Raw genomic sequence first — 12073 nt, 5'->3', positions numbered from 1 at the left:
GTTACAGCCTCTGTCCTTCATGCCCTTGGAGATTTTTTTCAAATGTTTTGGCATTTCATCTTTTGGAATGGAGTTCTGATAGCACGGATTCATCTCCCCATACAGCGATCAGATCCCGTACCTCCCGTTCGGTCCATGCTGCAGCTCTTTTGCGATTCTGGGACTCCATCATGGTCACCTCTGCTGATGAGATCTGCACTCACCTGCAGACTGCCGCGCTGGCCAAACAGGAAATGAGATTCAAAAGTTTGCGGGCATTTTCCTGTCTACATGGCCAGTGCATCTGAGTTGAGAGCGCTGTCCAGAGCGGTCCCAATAGAGCACTCTGGGATAGCTCCTGGAGACCAATACCATCAAATTGCGACCACACTACCCCATATTTGACCTGGCAAGGCTGATTTCAGTGCTAATCCTCTCGTTGGGGGAGGAGTACAGAAATCGATTTTAAGAGCCCTTTAAGTAGAAAAAACGGCTTTGTCTTGTGGACGGGTGCAGGGTTAAATCGATGTAACGCTGCTAAATTCGACCTAAACGGTGTAGACCAGGGCTAAGACTTTCAACTATTTACAGAGTGAAAAGGAGAGTCCACTAGGGAACCATAGAATATTAGGGTTGGAAGAGACTTCAGGAGGTCATCTAGTCCAATCCCCTGCTCAAAACAGGACCAACACCAACTAAATCAGCCCAGCCAGGGCTTTGTCAAGCCGGGCCTTAAAAACTTCTAAGGATGGAGGTTACAACACTTCCCTAGGTAACTCATTCCAGTGCTTCACCATCCTCCTAGTGAAATAGTGTTTCCTAATATCCAACCTAGACCTCTCCCACTGCAACTTGAGATCATTGCTTCTTGTTCTGTCATCTGCCACCACTGAGAACAGCCTAGCTCCATCCTCTTTGGAACCCCCCTTCAGGTAGTTGAAGGCTGCTATCAAATCCCCCCTCACTCTTCTGTTCTGCAGACTAAATAACCCCAGTTCCCTCAGCCTCTCCTCGTAAGTCATGTGCCCCAGCCCCCTAATCATTTTAGTTGCCCCTCCACTGGACTCTCTCCAATTTGTCCACATCCCTTCTGTAGTGGGGGGACCAAAAGTGGATGCAATACTCCAGATGTGGCCTCACCAGTGCCAAATAGAGGGGAATAATCACTTCCCTCGATCTGCTGGCAAGGCTCCTACTAATACAGCCCATATGCCATTGACCTTCTTAACAAGGGCACACTGCTGACTCATATCCAGTTCCTTGTCCACTGGAATCCCCATGTCCTTTTCTGCAGAACTGCTGCTTAGCCAGTCGGTCCCCAGCCTGTAGCGGTGCATGGGATTCTACCTTCCTAAGTGCAGGACTCTGCACTTGTCCTTGTTGAACCTCATCAGATTTCTTTTGGCCCAATCCTCCAATCTGTCTAGTTTCAGAGTAGCAGCCGTGTTATAGTCTGTGTCCGCAAAAAGAACAGGAGTACTTGTGGCACCTTAGAGACTAACAAATTTATTAGAGCATAAGCTTTTGTGGACTACAGCCCACTTCTTCGGATGCATATAGAATGAAATATATATTGAGGAGATATATATACACACATACAGAGAGCATGAACAGGTGGGAGTTGTCTTACCAACTCTGAGAGGCCAATTAAGAGAAAAAAACTTTTGAAGTGATAATCTAGCTAGCCCAGTACAGACAGTTTGATAAGAAGAGTGAGAATACTTACAAGGGGAGATAGATTCAATGTTTGTAATGGCTCAGCCATTCCCAGTCCTTATTCAATCCTGAATTGATTGTATCTAGTTTGCATATCAATTCCAGCTCAGCAGTCTCTCGTTGGAGTCTGTTTTTGAAGCTTTTCTGTTGTAAAATAGCCACCCGCAGGTCTGTCATAGAATGACCAGACAGGTTAAAGTGTTCTCCCACTGGTTTTTAAGTATTATGATTCCTGATGTCAGATTTGTGTCCATTTGTGCGGGTGGCTATTCTCTTACTTAATTGGCCTCTCAGAGTTGGTAAGACAACTCCCACCTGTTCATGCTCTCTGTATGTGTGTATATATATCTCAATATATATTTCACTCTATATGCATCCGAAGAAGTGGGCTGTAGTCCACGAAAGCTTATGCTCTAATAAATTTGTTAGTCTCTAAGGTGCCACAAGTACAATATGTCTAGGTCACTCTGAACCCTACCCGTACCCTCCAGCATATCTACCTCTCCCCCAAGCTTAGTGTCATCTGCGAACTCGCTGAGGGTGCAATTCATCGCATCACCCAGATCATTAATAAAGATGTTGAACAAAACTGGCCCCAGGACCGACCCCTGGGGCACTCAGCTTGATACCGGCTAATGCAAGAGAGGAGCTGCTCCAATGACCGCCACCGGCAGTAAGAAGGAACTGAAGAGGCGGTGGGTCGGCAAGGACCTATATACACCGCCATGAAGGTGCCACTCCTGGGGGCTCCACAACCGACCCGATGGATATTCCTAGGGAAAAACCTTCCGCCGATCCTGCACGCAGCACACACACACCTACTTGGAATGGACATGAGCATGGAATACTCGAAGAAGTATTATTTATCCCTTCACGTAATACAAGAACCGGGGTCACCTCATGAAATTAATAGGCAGCAGGCTTTAAAACTTTAGATAAATTTGTGGAGGATTAGTCCATCAATGGCTATTAGCCAAGATGGCCAGGGGGACAACCCCATACTCTGGGTATTCCTTAGCCTCTGATTGCCAGATGCTGGGACTTGACCAGAGGGAATGGGTCACTCAATAATTGCCCTGTCCTGTTCATTCCCTCTGAAGCATCTGGCACTGGCCACTATTGGAAGACAGGATACTGAGCCACATGGACAATTGGTCTGACCCAGTATATCCATTCTTATGAGCAGCTGCCACTCCTTGGAAGTAGCAGGAGTTTTGGGGAAGTGGGGCGGGAGGGGACACAGGGATGACAAAAAGTTGGTAGCTTTCCTCCCTTCTATGGATCTTCTTGCTGCCTTTCTGTAGCCCCTCCTCCATTGTCCACAGGCTCAATGAAGGGTGAGGAGCTGTCACTGGAGCGGACACCAAGCCCCAGTATAGGGCTGCTGGTTAGAGTGCACAAGTGAGGACTTCATCAAGAATGATCCCACACATTCTGGAGATGGAATTTATTGTTATTCCTCCATTGAAAGACGAGGCAGTTTTATTATACCTATGAAAGTAGCTTTTTCATTCATTGCACACAGGAATTTGAATCCATGGAAAAGGTGAGCCTTCTATCCAATACAGCCACTTTTTAAATACATTTGAACAGTGATTAACTAGCATAAGCATTTGTCACATGAGGAGTTAAGTCACCCAAACCTTTTTCACTGTGAATTAGGAGCACAGTGCCGCCAATCAAACTGATGAGGGCGAAAAGCTACAGTTCACTTTACAAAAAACTGAGAAATTGTCAAAATGTCAAAAGCCACATTCAAAATTTACACAAACTCAAGGGGTGTTTGCTTCTGGGGACAAGGGGAATTGCTTTCCCTCGAAGTGTTCTGTCATTTAAAGATAAAATTTAGTGAAAAGGAAAAGCCTTTATACAATATATTCTCCAAATTCAGTCCCACAAGTTATTTTCTTAAAAATTCAGTTCAGTAAATTTAACACACATTTCAGAAGCTAACTGCATTCAGATCAGGGAACACTGGAAGGATTACTTTAAAAAAATAAAAAACAGCTCTGAATTTTGCTTCTGAGATGGAAGCACGGTCTCTGAACCAACAATGATTCCAGTCAGTCTTGCTTTGCATCCTTCAAGGCTTGAAGTCTTTCTAACAGGGGAGGGTGGGAATAATGCCACATTGAAAATATCCAGTCAGAAACAGGAAATCCCAAATTATCTTTGTTTAATTTGATCAGAGCAGAGTATAGGTCTTTAGCCTTCCCAAGCTCCTTGGCAAATGCATCAGCTTGAAACTCAAATCGTCGGCTCAACACAGTCAAGCAAAAGGAGAGAACCTGTAGTGGGAAAAATAGATGAAAATGGTATACAATTGCTGCCTACAGTTTCCTTATAGTGTTAGTAAATCATCCAGCAGGAATACAAACTGTCACCAAACCAGCTGGAAAGTTTTAACATCAGGGCTGTGCAACATTCTGCATTTGAGCTCAGTCCACCTTCCCATACCACCAAGTTGGGAAGTGTTCCAGGAGAGTCCCCAACCAAGTACCCTGTAACCTAGGGGAAGAGCACTGATCTTGAAATTAGTAGACAAATTCAAATCTCACCTCTACTGTGAGCTAATATTTCTGCACTTCATAGGCCTTAACGCTGAAAACCTTGCACCCCAACCGTAGAAGACAGTCAAATATTAATCTCCCATTTTACAAATAAGTTAACAGAGGATGCACAAGGCCTCTTCACACACTGCTAGGAGTAGAGTCTAGGTCATTAATATGGCAGACACACATCTTATCCAATCAGTCACACTTCTCAAAATAAAAGTGCCAAATCAGTAGGCATTGGTTATCCTATCTCTAACCACCAGGTCACAATCAGAAGGAGAGGAAGAATCCAAGAGTTCCATTCTCCAGTATTCTACTCATGTCTAGCAACATTACCCACAGAAAGAGAGTATACCAAGTCTATGGTTGGTCTACACAGCAATTACTTCTGTTGCTCAGAGGCAGCAAGATTTCAACCCAGCACAGATCTCTGAGGAGTTAGGAGTCTTATGATTGTGATAGAACTGTTTAGAACACTGCTTTATTTAATCCACAGAGTGAGAAAGCACTCTTAAAATAGAATTGATAGCTTAAAAACATAATTTAATCATGATGTAAAAAACGGATGTTTCACATTTCATTAATTTTTCACACATTTTGAATGATGGTGTCATAAATGGGCAAGTTGGAAGGTTAAAGATTCGTCTAACATTTTGGTTAGTAATGGAAGGATACTGTCATATGGGAGAGGCTCATAGCTACAGCAGCTTCCCCAACGTCTACATCAGTGGTTTTCAAACGTTTTTTCTGGTGACCCAGTTGAAGAAAATTGTTGATGCCCGAGACCAAATGGGGATGAGGGGTTTGGTGTGTGGGAGGGGCTCAGGGCTGGGGCACAAGGTTGGGGTGCAGAGGTGAGGGCTGCAGGGTGGGGCCAGGAATGTGGGGTTTGGGTGGAGGAGGGGGCTCCAGGCTGGGGCCACGGGAGGGGGTTAAGGGTACAGGAAGGGGCTCCAGGTTTTGGGGGGCTCAGGGCTGGGGCAGAGGATTGGGCGCTGGCTTACTTCGGGCGACTCCTGGTCAGCAGCGCAGCAGGGGTGCTAAGGCAGGCTTCTTGCCTGTCTTGGCACTGTGGACCACACTGCACCCTGGAAGCGGCCAGCAGCAGGTCCGTCTCCTAGGCGGAGGCACACAAGTGGTTCCGCACGGCTCTTGCCTGCAGGTACTGCCCCTCCCCCAGCTCTCATGGTTGTGTGGAGCCAGTGCACGGAGCCCCCCCCCCCACCGCCTAGGAGCTGGACAGGTAGAGACTAGCCTGCCTTTGCTGGGCAGCACTGTCAACGGGACTTTTAACGGCCTGGTCAGCGGTGCTGACCAGAGCCACCGCGACCCAGTGCCTTCCATTCCACGACCCAGTACTGGGTTGTGACCCGCAGTTTGAAAACCACTGATCTACATAACTAAAGAGAAAAAACAAAACCTAATGCCTTTGCAGTATAGATAACAGATTGATCACACACAAACACATGACACTTTTTTTCCTTCAAGAAAGGCCAGTCCATTGATGTTTATGCTGCCACTTGGGGGACAAAAATTTTTTGGGTCTAATAAGTAGCTAATGCCTTTGTCTCATGAGCTTTAATCTTTTCTGGAAGTTTTTGACATTCAGTATGCCTCTCTTGTGCTGTACTTTAACCAACTAGAAATCAATTCTTTAAGATACTTTTTTGCCTATTACTAACATGTGGTACAGAACAAGCAGAGCTGTTTTTTATGTGCTCCTATTCTGGGAAAGGCTATCCTGACTATTCTAGAAACATCAACCCTGAATTTCTATTTTGGGTACTTCAGCTTTGTGTAGAGTAATGGGACGGCCACCACTGGAGACCTGTGAAATGTTACCAAACTAAGGCTATGTCTATACTACAGACCTTACAACAGCACAGCTGTACTGCAGCAGCTGCACCACTGAAAGGTCTCCCATGTAGCTGCTCTATTTAAACCACCCCGAATGAGCGGTGGTAGCTATATTGGTGGAAGAGTCTCCTGTTGACAAAGCCAGCACTTATGTTGGTGAAATTTATGTCAGTCAGGGGTGTGTTTTCTTCACACCCCTAACTGACAAAAGTGCTAGTGAAGACATAGCCTTAGTGGAGATTACTTACTGTAACTTCAAGATGTGTGGTCCTTATCTGTATTCCACAAGTGGGTACACACATGTGTGCCATGCGCCTGTGTACTGAAATTCTTCAAAAGCAGTGTCCATTGACCCGCATATACACAGTAGAGCCCCGCATGCTCCTGAACAAAGGTATAAGAGGCAGTGCGGGTTGACACCTCTCCAGTTCCTCTTCTTACTGCAAATGCAACAGGATACAAAGCAGAGGGGAAGGCGGGTGGACAGAGGAATACAAATAGGGAGCACACATGTCCAAGAACCTCCAGTAATAGTAAGTAACCTTCACTACTACTTCAACTGATGATCCCTATCTGTATACCACATGTGGGTGACCGGCAAGCAGTGTTCATACTGGATCAGGGTATGAGGAAGCTGGCAGCAAAGATGTTTGCAATACTGCCATTCCTATCACTGCAACTGCAGCCGATGCTTGAACTATCCTGAAACCCCTTTAGAAATCCTCTGGTAGGATCAGGCTTGTGCATGAGCTCTTTCTGCTATGGCAACAAAAAGCCTCAGAGATTTCCTAATGGGTTTGGTTCTTTGCAGGTACAAAGCCAGGGCATGCTGGATGTTGAGGGAGTGAAATCTCTTGTCCTCAGAGGAAGCATAGGGTTTGGGGAACAATACAGGTAAGTGTATTGCTTGATTGATGTGGAACTCAATGTTGGGGAGAAATGTGAGGTGTAACCGAAGGGAAAAAACAGCTACTAGCCTTTCGTAACTATTGTTGAGATGTGTTGCTCATGTCCGTTCCATGTTAGGGTGTATGCGCGCTGCATGCATTGTTGTCAGAGATTGTTCCCTCAGTGGTATCAGTTGGGTCAACTCTAGTGCCCTCTGGAGCTGCATGCTTATGTGCGGTATAAGGGGTGCTGCCAGCCCCACACTTTCTCAGTTCCTTCTTGTCGGTTAACTCTGACAAAGGGGTAAGAGGGTGGGTCATGGAATGGACATGAGCAATACATCTCGAAGAACAACAGTTGGATTGGGACCTGCATGAGGAACAGTGCTGACAATGATTGGTCTCTTGTGGAGTGAGCAGTTAAGATGACCAGAGGCAGGACATTTACCTGCTCATAGCAAGCTCGGATGTAGATGGTTATCTAGGACGAGTTCCTCTGGGCTGATACTGGTAGCTCTCTCATCCTTTCTGCTATTGATACGAAGAGTTGCATGGATCTGTAGAAGGGTTTAGTCCTCTCAATATAAAAGGCGTGGGCATGCCTAAGATCCAACAAGTGAAGCCGTTATTCCTCAGAGTTCTTGTGAGGTTTCGGGAAGAAGACTGGTAGGAAAATGGCCTGGTTGTTATGGAATTGTGACACCATCTTTGTTAGGAAAGCCAGATGGGTACGAAGTTGGACCTTGAAGAACACCTTATAGGGTGGTTCTGATATAAAGGCCTTGATTTCAGAGATCCTTCTGGCTGAGGTGATCACCACCAGGAAGGCAACCTTCCAAGAGAAAAGTAGCAGGGGGCCCGATGCTAATGGCTCAATGGGGGACCTGTGAGCTTTGACAGAACCAGATTTAAGTCCCATGGGAGGGGGGTCGGCTCACAGACCTGAGGATAGAGCCTTTCCAGCCTCTTGAGAAACCGAACTGTCATTTCATGGGAGAAGACTGACCTGCTGTTCACTGTAGGGTGGAAGGCTGAAATGGTTGCTAAGTGCACTTTAATAGATGAGAGGGCCAGGCCCTGCTGCTTTAAGTGGAGCAAACAGTCCAAGATAGACTGAAGCGAAGATCAAGATGGAGAGAAAGCACGTTCAGAAGCCCACAAAGAGAAACACTTCTACTTGGGCAAGTACATTTCCCTGGTGGAAGGCTTTCTACTGCCTAGCAAGATCTGCTGAACCTGTACATCCTGGGCTCCTAGGAGATGCGACACCTTGAGATGAATGGAGTGCTTCGTGCAGAAGTCCCACAGATGGATGGCCTCCTGACACCAGGCTGAAAATTGAACCTCTCCCTGTTTGTTGATGTAAAACATGGCCACAGTATTGTTTGTCAGGACTCGCACCACCTTGCTTGAGATCTGGGGAAGGAATACTTACCATACTAAGAATACCCTGAACTCCCTGACGTTTATGTGCAGGGAGAGTTCTTCTTGGCACCAGAGGCCAATGTTATGTATGTCCATGCTGGGCTGAAGATGAATAGACAGTCCAAAAATAAAAGGGGAGGCAGATCTGAAACAGCAACTAGTACAGTGCCCTTGGGCACACCTTCAAAAGGCCGGCTTGGGCCTGCCACTGCATCTCTGAGACCCCAACTGGAAGGCTGAGGTGGATGGAAGTGGTTGGTGCCATTTATAACTTCTGCCTTTTTTTTTGTAGGGCTCCTGTCTTGGAGGTGTCAAAAACTAACAAGGGTGCTGGGGCCTGAATTGCTTCCTGGAAGCTGAGGGAGCGTAAAGGGCTAAAGAATATAGGGTGGCCCTTGAGTCCTTCAGGCCATGAAATCTTGTGTCCAAGAAAAGAAAGAAAAGAAAAGAGAGGAGTCTTCAAAGGGGAGGTCCTGGATAGATTGTTGAACTTTGTGAGAAAGGCCATATGACTGAAGCCAAGAACACCACCTCATGGTGACAGCAGAGGCCTGGCTGCCGAGTCGGCAGCATTCAGAGCCACCTGGAGAGAGATCCAGGCCACACTCTCACCCTCCTCCAAGAAGAGAGTGAACTCCATTGTTGAATCTTCGGGCGGGGAGTATTTAAATTTAGTTAAATTTAAAATCATATCTCCCCAGCAAAGCCTGTTGGTTGGAGATACATAGCTGAAGGTCACCCATTGAAAAGATCTAGTCTCTTGGTGTCTTCTTGCATAGGGATAGTGCTCGACTGTCCCTGCCTGTCCCTTTTGTTTGCTGCAGACACCATCAGCGATCCTTGTGGGGGGATGCAAGTACAGGTATTCGAACCCGCTTGCTGGCACATAATACTTCTTCTCTGCCTTCTTTGAGGTAGGGGGCAGAGAAGGACTTTGTCACAGGGCCTTGACCAGTCATATCACTACCTCACTGATGGGCAAGGCAACCATGGAGGGAGCTGCTGCAGCCAGGATATCAATAAGGCTGTGAGATGTCTTTTTGAGCTCCTCAATGTCCAGACCCAGTTTCGCAGCAAACTGCTTCATTCAGGTCCTGATGGGCCCTGAAGTCATCCTGTGGAAGCTGGCTACTGGGTCCCATGACAGCCTCATCTGGGGAGGATGAGGAGGATTTCACCCTCTTCCTCTGGCTCAACTACATCTGCTGGAGCCATCTCCTGGACGTAGGTACTGGGGTCAATAGTTGAATTGGGGTCCACTGCTGAGCAGGAGGGAGCAGTAGCCTGTCTCTCGGAAACCACTGAGTAGGAGCAATGGGAGGGAGGGCCCAATACTGGGGGAAAACCCCTGGGTATTGAGTCAGCCACTGACCTGCTGGCCAGGTGCTGGTAGGGGGATCAGCACCAAAGTCTGGTGGCACATAAACCAGTAGGCTTTAGATGGCATGTAAGGTTCCCCTTCAGACTCAGAAGAGGAGTCCTCTCAGAAACCACAGTGGAGCGGTACCCGCTTCTGCCTCCATGCAGTGCTGGGGTTCCAGAGACAGACTGGTGATTGGGATGCCAGGATCAGGGAAAGCTTGACCCTAGAGGGTTCCAGGTGCCCAGTGCTGGGAAAGGAGCCCAATGCTCCTTGTTCCCTCCCTTGCCTCCTGTCATCAGAGCTAGCAGGTGTCCCACTGGAGTTGACAGGACTGGTAGAGAAAGAAGATCCCTAGCTGCTCGGAAAGCCTCCGGGATTGATGCAGCCATCAGACTGCTTGCACTGCGGTAGCTTCCAGGTATCAGCAGAAGGTCCTGGACCAGACTCAATGTTCTAGGCGGAGCTGAGGGTGCCATTGTGGGCCCAAGAGTGGTCTGGCACTGGTCTCACTGTGCTGCCTTCTCTCCGCTTGTCTTTCTTCTGTATCGGCAAGCGCCCTCTGTCAGTGCACTGCTTCTTGTGCTTCATCCTCGGCATCAGACAAGGTGAATCATTCTGGGAAAAGCTCCGTCTCGGAGGAGTGCTTTGCACCAATGCTGAAGTACTTGGTGCCAAATGGGAGCAGCTTGGCTCTGAGACTGGTCTGAAGGCATCTTCCATGAGGATAGCCTTCAGCCTAAAGTCTCTGTCCTTTTTAGTGCAGGGTCTGAAGTCCTGACAGATCTGGTACTTGTCCCTCACATGAGTTTCCCCCAAGTATTTTAAGCAGATGGAGTGCGGGTCTCTCATGGGCAGAGATTTGCCACAGGAGGCACAAGGTTTGAAGCCCAGGGACCAGGGCATGCACAGCTCCTGAGGCAAAGAAGTCCCTTGACAATAGGAACTTACTAACTATATACACTAACACGGATTACAAAACACGATATACACTAAACTATGATAACTGCAAATGAAACACTGAGAAGAAAGACTTGCACGAGCAAAAAGGGTTGTTCCAGCAAACGTCACGGGAGGAAAAAAGGAACAGAGGGTGGGGGGCCGGCAGCACCCCTTATACTGGCGCACAAGTGTGTGGCTCCAGAAGCTGCTAGAGCTGGCCCAACGGTGAGGGAAAAATCTCTGGCAACGGTGCACATACACTCTAACATGGAATGGACATGAGCAAGCACTTGAACTCTCTCTTTGTGAAATGCTGTCTAGGGAAGATGTGCTATGATGGCTCCTAGCTCACTGGCTCTCCTGGCCAAAGCAATGCCCACTATAAATGGCCACCTTCATGGACAGTTAGGCCATGGCACATGTTGCCATAAGTTCGAAGGGTAGACCGATAAGTGTTGACAGGACAAGGTTAAGATTCCACTGAGGAGTCTGGGCCAGTAGGGTGCTAGGAGAACGATGGTGGCTTTGTTGTGGCGTACTTTCCCTATGACTTGTGGGTGTAGGCAGATGGAAGCAAAGGTGTATCTGGGGCCATCCATCCAAGAAGTAGGAGATCACCACTCTCGGAGTCGTGACCCATTACTCCCCTGGAACGATATATAGAAAGTGTTCTGTTTGGGATGCAAAGAAGTCCCAGAGCAGAATACCTCACTGCGTAAATATCATGGTTAGGACTGTGCATGAATCTGCCATTCGTGGTCTGTAGCGAAACTTCTGCTTCATTTGCTGGAAGGGAGCTGTGAATATCCAGGAGGTAAGCAGCCTGTATCATGATGTGGTTCCTGACACACCAGTTCCAAAGTCTGACAGCTTACAGGTAGCGGGGACAAGATCTTGCTCCTCCCTGTTTGTTTATATACACCACCATGATGTTATCATCCACCATTATCTGTACATGGAGCAAGCGTATGAGGGGAAGGAAGTCCTTGCTCCCTAGGCAGACTGCCCTCAGTTCCAGTAAGTTTATATGTATCCTGGCTCTTGTGGGTCCAGGTACCCTAAGCAAGGTGGTAGTCCCGATGAGCACCCCACCCCATGAGAGAGGCATCTGTCACAGTTGTGGTCCTGAATGTGGGAGAGCTGAAAGAAGTCCCCACCATGACCTTTTCTGGGTTTGATCACCAAGCGAGGGAGGTGATAACTCTAAAGGGAACAGTCACCTTGGAGTCAAAGTGATCCCCGTTTGATTGGTAAATCAAGTGGAGCGAAGCTTCCAGACACTGCAAGTGGAATCTGGCGAACTGCATCAGAAAGGTGCATACGGCAATGTGGAGGGAGGAATGCTCTTGCTC

At 47.6% G+C, this 12073-nt stretch overlaps 1 protein-coding gene across 6 annotated transcripts in view; it reads right to left on the bottom strand.

Annotated features, from left to right (window-relative positions):
- ZMPSTE24 (zinc metallopeptidase STE24) overlaps positions 1-12073 on the bottom strand; it is a 114257-nt gene that overhangs the window by 2248 nt on the left and 99936 nt on the right. For 3 of the 6 annotated variants that reach the window (XM_005309379.4, XM_005309381.4, XM_005309380.3), the window contains one exon: positions 3128-3983. The exons of 2 other annotated variants lie outside the window; for them this stretch is intronic. In XM_005309379.4, the coding sequence (XP_005309436.1) occupies positions 3759-3983 (225 nt within the window). In that variant the 3' untranslated portion in view covers positions 3128-3758. Of the gene's footprint in view, positions 1-3127; positions 3984-6355; positions 6548-12073 lie in introns of those variants that run through there. One more of the 6 variants, XR_002889769.3, reaches the window with a different exon arrangement.

This window comes from Chrysemys picta, chromosome 23 (assembly GCF_011386835.1).
Source record: "Chrysemys picta bellii isolate R12L10 chromosome 23, ASM1138683v2, whole genome shotgun sequence".
Classification (NCBI taxonomy): Eukaryota; Metazoa; Chordata; order Testudines; family Emydidae; genus Chrysemys; species Chrysemys picta.
This window is presented reverse-complemented; position numbering and strand designations above follow the sequence as displayed.